The sequence below is a fragment of the Macrobrachium rosenbergii genome, chromosome 18, assembly GCF_040412425.1.
Source record: "Macrobrachium rosenbergii isolate ZJJX-2024 chromosome 18, ASM4041242v1, whole genome shotgun sequence".
NCBI classification, from domain to species: Eukaryota; Metazoa; Arthropoda; class Malacostraca; order Decapoda; family Palaemonidae; genus Macrobrachium; species Macrobrachium rosenbergii.
The window spans coordinates 25,250,479-25,261,733 of record NC_089758.1 but is presented as its reverse complement, the minus strand read 5'-3'; the positions used below and the strand labels follow the sequence as shown (position 1 = coordinate 25,261,733).

The following is an 11,255-nucleotide window of genomic DNA, read 5'->3' as shown; positions in this document are numbered from 1 at the left end:
TATTATTATTATTCAGAAGATGAAACCTATTCATATGGAATAAGCACACGATTTTATTGACTCATGCTATTATTATTATTATTATTATTATTATTATTATTATTATTATTATTATTATTATTATTATTATTCAAAAGATGAAACCTATTCATGTGGAATAAGCACACGATTTTATTGACTCATGCTATTATTATTATTATTATTATTATTATTATTATTATTATTATTATTATTATTATTATTATTATTCAGAAGATGAAACCCATTCATATGGAACAAGCACATATGGGCCTTTGACTTGGGATTCAAGCTCCCAAAGAATGTGGTGTTCATTAGGAAGAGGTCATACTTATTTATCTGTTTATTAATTTATTAATTTATCTTATGTACCTCCTCTTATTTCTTCCTAATGAACACCTTAATATTCTTTGGAAGCTTGAATTTCACCATATGAATAGGGTTCATCTTGCGAATAATAATAATAATAATAATAATAATAATAATAATAATAATAATAATAATAATAATAATAATGCAAGAAATTATATGAAATAGTGGGGCCCATAATAGATATTTTCAAGTTTCCTTACAAGATTTTTGATGAAAGTGTTGAAGTGGCTTGTTGGATTATGGTCCTGAAATAATGTCTGTATCAAGCTAATTAGTGTTCTTGCTGGCCATAAGTAATTAATACACACACAAACACACACACACATATACACACACATATATATATATTTATATATATACAGAGATTTTCTACTAATTTCAGTTGGGTTCCTTGGCATGGAATGAAACACTCACGCACACAAGCATACATACATATATATACACATATATATATGTATATATGTATGTACGTATGTATGTATTATGTATGTATGTATCTTGGTACACCAAGTGACATGCTTCAAATACCTATACCTCTCATGGCCTGAAATATCCTAGACTCCAATAACAAAAAGCACTTAACATCATCTTGCTTTCATATAAAACAATCGATTCTCCTTTTCTGTGACATCCAACCAATGATGTAAAATCGGAAACACCAAATGAAGGAAGAAAAATATATTTCTCTCTTACTTTCTTGCAGTTCTGTGCTCCGTCGGACTGGACACGATCAACATGTCGCTTCTGCAATTCGGACTCTCGGGAATTTCAATGTCTGGGCAAAAAATAGCCATCGGTTTTTCCTCGTAAGTCTGCAGGATGACAGAGGAATGGGGAACGAGTTAGGTTAGTGGAATGATTGACGTTTTTCCCTGAAAACTAATCACTTACTTTGTCTTTTAGTTGTTCCGGTATTTTTTGGAACGGTATTCAATGCCCGTAAGTTTGGTATACTTCCAGGTTTTGAATACCATATCAGACTTCCAGGTATTGAATACCATACCAAACTTCCAGGTATTGAATACCATACCAAACTTCCAGGTATTGAATACCATACCAAACTTCCAGGTATTTAATACCATACTAAACTACCAGGTATTGAATACCATACCAAACTTTCATGTATTGAGTACCATACCAGTAACCGAAAGTTTGGTATGGTATTAAATACCTGGAAGTTTGGTATGGTATGCAGTACCTGCAAGTTTGGTATGGTATTCAATACCTATAAGTTTGGCACGGTACTCAATACCCGCCCAGAACTTACTATTACAATGAACAACAAATCTATAAATTAACTCGTCTGCATAAACACACACACACACACACACACATACGGTTTAATTGTCTCATCAAAGCAAACACAGGCTTATGGCGCACGCATAAACAAGTTATCATCACAAACAGAAATCAAACTATTACTAAAGATTTCTCTAGAAAAACAGAAGGAAGTGAGGCAGCTTATATATTTCAAGACGAAAGGATAAGATATTCACTACTCTCTGAGTGGAAAAAAGGAAAACAAATGAACTAAAAATGAACATTTACCTCAAAAGTCCACCGATATTTTTTCCTGGGAAGAACCCCACTCGGCATCCACGAGGAAACAGTAAACTCCTCTCCTGCATTGCACTGGTATTGTCCTTCGGCGACAGCTGATGTAGACAACCGCAAAGGAACTTTTGTGAGGACTTCAGTCTACGCTCAGCTCAAATCAACCTTAACCCTAGAACTCTAACCTTCAATTCGAGTCACACCATACTAACCATGGGTATATCATACCCAATTTCGAAAAATGGGAAAAAAATATTAAATGCAAAGCTTTAATGGAATAAATTTACATGAATGCACTACAAACTTTGTACTTTGACTTAACGTTGAGAAGAACTGAAAAATGTATTATTTTGTTATGAAAATTAGGTACCGAAAAATTTGACTAAAAATAGGAAAAATTTTCAAAAATTAAATAAAAAATTATCTAATGGACAGAAAACGTAAGAAGTACAACAGCATATTTTACTTTGCACGTACATAATATACTTATTTATCGGTCAGATTCCTTAAGAGATTATTACTCCGAGAAAAAAAAAAAAAAATTCCCTGCTATTTCCTTCTAATTTACACAAGGGGTTAAGCTGCCTGTCTAGTCACGCTGCTCCTTTCTGTCCGGATTCGTTAACAGTGACGCGTTGTATCAGATTTTTCTCAGTCAAGAGTTTGAAATCAACCGGTTATACGGAGGAGTTGGTTGGTTTGTAAAAATGTTGTGTTGTATACTTGAGTCGTTTGTTGTATAAGTATGTATGTCCGTTCAATGGTAATGGTTGTTTATTGGTATTATGGAGAACTGCTGTTAAGGTTTTATTATATATATTTATGGTTTGTACTGTTAACGTTTTCTGATGCTTTCTGTATAACAGCGAGTCTAGTTTCTGTAACTGAATTGTTAGTATCACCATGGATTCTTGTCTGGGAATAAACTACGCTTAAAATATACCCCAACGTTTATTTGGACCTGGGATAATATATTACATGTAGTAATGCATACAAATAATTTCTTTACAGCAAATTATTACTATCAAAATGTTATACATTTATCGTAGAGACTGTCAGCCTTCAGCAAATGTAAATATTAGAAAAAATATATATATATATATATATATATATATATATATATATATATATATATATATATATATATATATATATATATATATATATATATATATATGGCATTTGCTTAAAAGAGAATTGAGACAACTGAAAAAGGTAATTATTTGTAAACAAAAATTAAAGAAAAAAACGCGGAGACTGAGTGTAATGAGACTGACAGCTTGAAAATTATTTGGCGTCGCAGTGATCAGGGTCATTGACATCGAAAGTTCAATGAGAAATGAAGGTTGGGGAGCAAGGCAATTGTATGACTGGACCGACTGATCTGGTTTTGAATGGAAAGTGAAAATAGGAAGAAGAAAAAGATGGAGAAGGTGGACAGCTACTGTAAGAAGTAGGTAATAGAGGGGGAATAAATATATATATGTATGTGTGTGTGTGGGGCTGGAAGTATTTGTTTCTCTTCCAGTGTTATATATATATATATATATATATATATATATATATATATATATATATATATATATATATATATATATATATATATATATATATATATATACTGTATATATATAAGAGAACCAAATACTTCCAGGTACACCGGAAGTGAAATATGAAACCTAGCACAGAAACTGGACGACTCTTTGTAAAGGTGTTCGTTCCCATCGTCATCAGCCAAACAGGTCAACTTACATTCAACCTCCAGATGCTTCGGACATTCGCGTTGCCTGACAGATCGGATTTTCTGGCGTCCCTTGGTGCTGTAAGAAAAGGTGTATGCGCAGTCTTGCCCATCCAAAAACCGGCAAATCCTCTCGTCTTCGGCTGATTCTGTTTTGAAAAGAATGGCGTGAGTCCGGTGGCATTACTCTTCGTTGGAATAATTCATTGACTTGATTCATTGTCTAGCTTAAATACGCTGCAAGACTGTGTGTTTGAAAGAATTCAAAGTGAGGGTAAGCAAAGTACCATTTCGTATACACGGGTTAAAATGATTATACACTGTAGTTTTTTCCTTCTATTTTTATATATGCACAACCACACACACACACACACACACACACACACACTATATGCACAACCGCACAGACAATATATATATAAAATGTGTGTGCGTGTGTATATATATATATATATATATATATATATATATATATATATATATATATATATATATATATATATATATATATATACAGTATATATATACACATATATACAGTATATATATGCATATATTACTAAAAGAACCTCATTCAAACTGGATGGTATCTAATGGAGTTTTTATTCAAAAACTTACTTTTTTGAATAAAAACTCCATTAGATACCATCCAGTTTGAATGAGGTCCTTTTAGTAATTCTACTAATGCATAGAACAATTGTGTATGTGATAAAGTTAATATACATATATATATGTGTGTGTCTGTATGTATGTGCGCGTGTGTGTCGGGAAGCAACTGACACACTAAACCTCCAAGATCGTCCACTATTTCTATTTCGAGATGGCAATTTTTGGCGTAGTCGTCATGGTTCAATGGGCAGTGAAGACCTCCAAATGTCTGGCAGTATACACAAGCACTGAAATCTTGGCAACGCCCCTTACAAGTCTGCAAATAATAATAATGATAATAATAATAATAATAATAATAATAATAATAATGATAATAATAATAATAATAATAATAATAATAATAATGTAAACGCCCATCTTCTATATCGTTAAGGGAGACTGTACCAGAAAATACAAAGATATCTATTTTCCATTTTCAGTTGAAACACAGCAAAGGGGATACTTACTGGGCATTCCTCACACCACTGTCCCGAATACGAGTCCTCACAAACGCATTCGTTACACTGACATCTCCCGTTGTTTGAGCAGATCTCGCCAGTATCTGAGACGGAATTCATTTTACACGTAAGGAATTTTCATAGTCGAGGATAGTACTAGTATACCCACACCCCTGTGTATTTTGTTGTTCGATTAGTTTGGAAATATGTCAGAGAGGTGTCTTTTTCTGGAGCCAAACGGTTCGGACGTGTCTTTACTTCCAAAATAGATCCTTAAGCTGTGGGGTGCAACTAAAAAGAAAGTATTTTGGTTTCCTGACATGGATGAAAATGATCAAGTCTCTTGAAACTGAAGAAATTATTAAGCAGGTGCTAATAGATTATGTGAAATTACTAAGCAAGTGTAAATATCAATGAAACAGCCCGCTGTCATCTCATGTGATTGATTAACAACATTCTGAAGTTTAAAGAACCAGTGGTGTCTTTATAGATATGTGGGAGCAACATCCTTGCATTTCTTTACGGCACAAATAGATAATTTTCCAGGTGTTTGTCACCAAGGGATCCTTTCAGAAAGATAGCAGGAAAGGAGTTTTGCTAAATGCTTTCAAGATCAACGGATTACGAGATGGTTTTCTGGGTCTTTATAAAACCACCAGGCTCTTTTTCATATTCAGAATATCAGTGTAACATTCTGTAAACTGTTGTACGAATGAATTCCTTTTAAAATGACTGTGCACCTGTTTCTAGAATTAGCAAATTTCCCATGCACCGGAATCCTTCAAGATTTTATATTGTCCAAGAAGCTTTCTAACATCAGCTCCTAAAGGATCCTCCTGGTCTTAAAACCCTACATGGCAACCCTGACGATTCTCACCTGGATTTACGCAATCGTCATGAGAAACATCGCAGGTACAGCGCTCCCCAGACCACCCAGGTTTGCACAGACACTTGTCGCACACGCATTCCCCGTGGCTTGGACCTCCACACAAGAGGCCCATGAATCGGTTGCACATAAAGTTCGTGCATTCGCAAAATCTACCAGAGACCACCTGAAATAGGAGTATTATTATTATTATTATTATTATCATTCGGAAGATGAACCCTATTCATACGGAACAAGCCCACAGGGGCCATTGAACTGAAACTCAAGCTTCCAAAGAATATGTTGCACATTAGGAGGTAAGAGAAGGTAAAGGGAAAAAAACAAAGAAGAAATCTCACTTATTAAAAAGAAAAAATAAATCGATAAATTAATATATAGATAAAAATTATTATTATTATTATTATTATTATTATTATTATTATTATTATTATTATGTGAGTAAGAGCTAGTACCACACTGACCCCGTTTTAACGAACATGATTATTTAAATCGGCCAAGGCTCCGTACTAGGGTAGTACCGTTAGTGCACCTCATGTGGCGCACTGTAGGTGATTACCAAAGGGTGTTTACAGCGTCCCTTCGGTTCCTATTTCTGGGTCTTTTTATCTTGCTGTCCAACCACTCCAACGCCCTCTTTTCACTGTCTTAAGAGCTGAATGGTCGAAAGTGCCCCAGGGCTTGGCTTGATACGCTAAATTTCATAAATCAATCAATCAGCATAAGCCAAGATAGGAGGTACATTATTGTTATTATTATTATTATTATTATTATTATTATTATTATTATTATTATTATTATTATTATAAGTGAACAATCAAACGGATCATTAGTTCTACAACTCCTTGGGTAGCAGCTCTGCTTAGCCATATTTACTGTTCTGATGTTGTCCCTCAATCGCGAAGTGAGCAGAAGATAATTTATTTACAAGGCAATTGCAGCTATACTGACCTTGAACTCCAAAATGAAGAGGATTAGGGACCTTTGCATTTATATGTACACATATGTATATATGTGTGTATGTATATATATAAATACATATATGTATTATATATACACACATATACATATATATATATCTATAATACATGCATATGTATATATATGTATGTATATATATATATATATATATATATATATATATATATATATATATATATATACAGTATATACATATATAAATACAGACAGTAAGATTCTGTAGATTTCTTCACACCAGATGAGGTCTAAACTACTTCCGAAATAGAGAGAGAGAGAGAGAGAGAGAGAGAGAGAGAGAGAGAGAGAGAGAGAGAGAGAGAGAGAGAGAGACTCCATATATATACATCTCATTTCACCCTGAAATTTGCATTGAAACTAACCTCGGCTGCGTTGTCCCTCCGAATGCATTCGCAGTTCCCGAAAATGCAGGAGCCGCGTCCGCTGCACACGGCGGCACCCGGTCGCTCTCTGCACTCTGCTTCTTCCTCGTCGTCATTTGCATCCGGGTCTATTTCGCAATTCACTCCGAAATAAGGAGCGACGCAGAAACACCTCCCGCTTCGGAATGATCCCCGGGAGCTGCATTCCGCGTCCTGAAATTCATTTGAAATAGACTTTTTTTTTTTTTTTTTTTTTAAGACGAAGCTGCATTCTGCAACCTTAAAATCATTTGGAATAGATTTAAAAAAAAAATTTTTTTAAGAAGAAGCTGCATTCTGCACCCTTACAATCATTTAGAATAGTTTTTATTTTTTTAAAACGAAGCTGCATTCTGCACCCTTAAAATCATTTGGAATATATTTTTTTTTAAGACGAAGCCGCATATTAAATTTTTTTTTTTTTTTTGTGAAGACGAAGGTACATTTTGCATCCTGAATTTCATTTGAAATTCTGTTTATTTATTTCAAGACGAAGCTGCATTCCGCGTCCTGAAATTTATTTGAAATGAATTTCTTCTTTTATCTTTTGAAGACGAAACTACATTCTATATACTGTAGTTCATTTAAAATGGTTTACTTATTAATTTTTAAGACTAATTTGCTCTCTGGATCATGAAAATCATTTAAAATAGTTTATTATTTAAAACAAATTTTTTTTTAAAAACGAGAATTTGAGGATTAATTTCAGCAGTAAGATTATATTCAGCATATTTTTTTTCAGTACCGAGTTAAAATGCACTGCATGGTAATCCAAAAAACACGCTCCGCATATCGAAATTCATATGAAATAGTAAATATTTTATTTCTGAAAGACAAGTATTTGTGAATTTTTTTTCTAGCAGCAAGATGACATTCAGCATAATTTTTTTTTCAGTACCAGGTTAAAATACATTGCACAGCAAAAAAAAAAAAACAAAAAAAAAAAACACACTTACAGCTGATGAGGACTTATTGAAAAATCCCAAACATGCTTCGATTTCCACTGGTTATTTCCTTTTCAGGCACCACACTGAAGAAGGTGCGTGAATTTTCGAAACTTGTTTATGGCTTGTCAATAAACAGAAGTCTTAATCAGTTGTGCTTATTCTTGAATCTTTTTTTAATTAGACTCCGTGGTCAGGATTTCAATGTAAATCTAGAAAAATAAATACAATGAAAGCTCTCCGGGATTAATTAAAAAGAAAGACGACTCTGTGATAAGCTATAATTTATCAACAGAAATTGAAAAATAAATTCCGTCCAGTTACTTAAAAAAAAACCAACGCATTTCAGCCCAAGGTTCCAACATGAACTTTTTATGTTTATCAGTTGTTGAAACATATTTTAAGACGAAAAATCTCATAGCTTTAATTCCTTTTAGTTTTCTGTAAAAGAAAACTATTGCGCCGGCTTTGTTTGTCCGTCCGCACTTTTTTCTGTCCGTACTTTTTCTGTCCATCCTCAGATCTTAAAAACTACAGAGGCTAGAGGGCTGCAAATTGTTATCTTGATCATCCACCCTCCAATCATCATACATACTAAATTACAGCCTTTTAGTCTCCGTAGTTTTTATTTTATTCAAGGTTAAAGTTAGCCATGATCGTGCGTCTGGCACCGCTATAGGTGCCAACAACACAGGCCTCCACCGGGACTTGGCTGAAAGTTTCATGGGCCGCGGTAGAGACTTCCATGGGCCGTGTCTGAGAGTTTCATACAGTACGCTGTACAGAATACTCGATTGCGCAGAAGAAACTTCGGCACATTTTTCACTGGTTTTTCCTTATTGTCGCTTCATGACTAATTCATAAACTAGAAGACCATTTTTTTGAACTTCATTTTCTCGCATCAAAAATTTGTTGCTGAGCTCTGCAGTGATCGTTAGAGCTCTTATCCCTTATCATACGCTATCATAACGGACGATAGACTTCAAAACTTTGTAACATCAGAAAGTTAATTAATCGTCCAACGCCATACTAACATAGTAAGCAATGTTATCAAGATACAACAGAATTATATGGGTTATCTTACCCATATCAGGAAGATAACGTATCCCGGATTATGACTGACCAAATAACCTTTACATTTAGACATTTATGTCACGCACAATACATTCCATCTAAATGAACCTGAGACACAGAGGTCCAAATTCAAATTCAAAATATGTGAGAAATTATGGAATGTAATAGTTTTGCACCGTAACTTTATCAATTTCAGAATCACTTTCAGCTTCAGTTTACTGGCAGATATTGGCCAGAACAGAGAGATAATATCTATATTATGCAAATTCAAGAAACAGGAAAAGAAAATGAAAACAACAAAGTAAAACAGTTCATGGAACAAACAATTTGTCTCACATATATTTCAATAATTCTATTTCAGGCTTAGGGTAAAAGAAATACTACTGAGGCTGATATGAATTAATTTGTGCCATAAGCAAATAGGTGTTACAGACTAGTACACACACAAACAAAGCCACTCCAGCATCTTCTAAAAACATAACAGACACCTCACACGTCTCGAACTGTCGACCTACCCGCGCAACGACTCCTCGCTGCTGGGAGAAGGGCGCTGGTGACTGGTACAATACATGTACATACGCTACCGGGGTCTAAGCGATGACAAGCAGGGCAGCCGATCGAGACTACGGTCTACCCCAAAGCCAAATCAAAGCCCTTCAAAAGAAGGCATCGTGCTTACCCCATACAAATGGGAAAACAAGCACGTTAAAAGAAGAAGATACTTAAATGTTTTTTTAAAAGGAACGAAAGATTGTAGCCGTAGAAATTTAAACCTTTTTTTTTTCTGTATTAAAATGAACAATAATATACTTACCTCACTGCCATACGAGAGCGCAGTCACAGACAGAAGGATTAACCAAATCTTGAAGTTCATCTACGGAAGAAGAATGACGGAAGTGTCAAACAGTGACATTTCTGACAGATATTTCATGTGTGTAAAGGTTTCGAGCATACTTGTGTCATACCGATATTTATTCAGTCATTTGTTAAATGGCAGAATATTTAAATTGATTTCACTTACAAAACATTCATGTATATATATGTATGTACGTATTATGTATATATATGTATGTATATATATATATATATATATATATATATATATATATATATATATATATATATATACTGTATATATATACACACATATATATATATATATATATATGTATATATATATATATATATATATATATATATATATATATATATATATATATATATATATATATATATATATATATGTATGTATGTATGTATGTATGTATATATACATATATACAGTATACGTCCAGTTATAAAAACTACATCCTAATAGCCACGTTACCTGTTCTCTCTAAGATCCCAGCAGAAATGATCCCCTGTCACTCCACGATCACAGTCGAGGCTTATCTTAACTGAAGTATACTAGACTTAATCTCCTTACCTGGTATTTTTTTTTTTTTTTTTTTTTTTTTTTGAGATTTTGGTACAACAATTCAAGGACCCAAAACATTATTTCTGTTGGGTATAGATCTAATCAAGATAAAAATTCACGTTCTTGTTTCCTTAAAGTCTCTTCATTACAACTGAACCGATAAAGGGGACAATATTATCGTACGATAATGTTGCCATGTTGCTATGTCGTTACTAGGGGAGGTTGTTATTTAAAAAAAATTATTTTATTTGTTTGGAGTTTATCAACATGCAGAGGACAGAAAAGTCACTGAGAGAGAGAGAGAGAGAGAGAGAGAGAGAGAGAGAGAGAGAGAGAGAGAGAGAGAGAGAGAGAGAGAGAGAGAGAGAGAGAATCACCCAGGTATACTATAGAGGTGTTACAGAATCATTTGGATATATGAGAAATTCTAAGAACACTTTACGATCTGATTCGCCGTTAAGGATTTTTAGCTGCTAGATTTAACAAACAAGAATGCTGAATCTGCTTCAAAGATGAATTAATTATTTGCATATGACTTTAAGTTATTTTTTGCACTCTGGAATACACCACGATTCGTCTCTGAGATCGCGCGCTTTTGCAGATTCTAAGACCAACCTATATAAAAAAAGGACTTTTAATATTAATTTGTATGCAATGTCATGGATATCTTTTGAAAGAAAAAGGCATTAGTCTTGAGCCACACCGATTAATAATCCCTGTTTCCAAAACGCTCACTTTATCAACCC

General features: G+C 33.8%; 1 protein-coding gene across 1 annotated transcript in view; it reads right to left on the bottom strand.

The window, feature by feature from the left end:
* Nucleotides 1-10,478, bottom strand: part of LOC136848218 (uncharacterized) — a 23,161-nt gene extending 12,683 nt beyond the window's left edge. Inside the window, exons 1-9 of the mRNA XM_067120552.1 lie at nt 10,420-10,478; nt 9,907-9,966; nt 7,036-7,248; nt 5,669-5,843; nt 4,801-4,895; nt 4,475-4,610; nt 3,697-3,834; nt 1,939-2,045; nt 1,084-1,202 (exon numbers count right to left, since the gene is read on the bottom strand). Of these exons, the coding sequence (XP_066976653.1) occupies nt 1,084-1,202; nt 1,939-2,045; nt 3,697-3,834; nt 4,475-4,610; nt 4,801-4,895; nt 5,669-5,843; nt 7,036-7,248; nt 9,907-9,966 (1,043 nt within the window). The 5' untranslated portion in view covers nt 10,420-10,478. The remainder of the gene's footprint in view (nt 1-1,083; nt 1,203-1,938; nt 2,046-3,696; nt 3,835-4,474; nt 4,611-4,800; nt 4,896-5,668; nt 5,844-7,035; nt 7,249-9,906; nt 9,967-10,419) is intronic.
* Between the last annotated feature and the right edge of the window lie 777 nt (nt 10,479-11,255).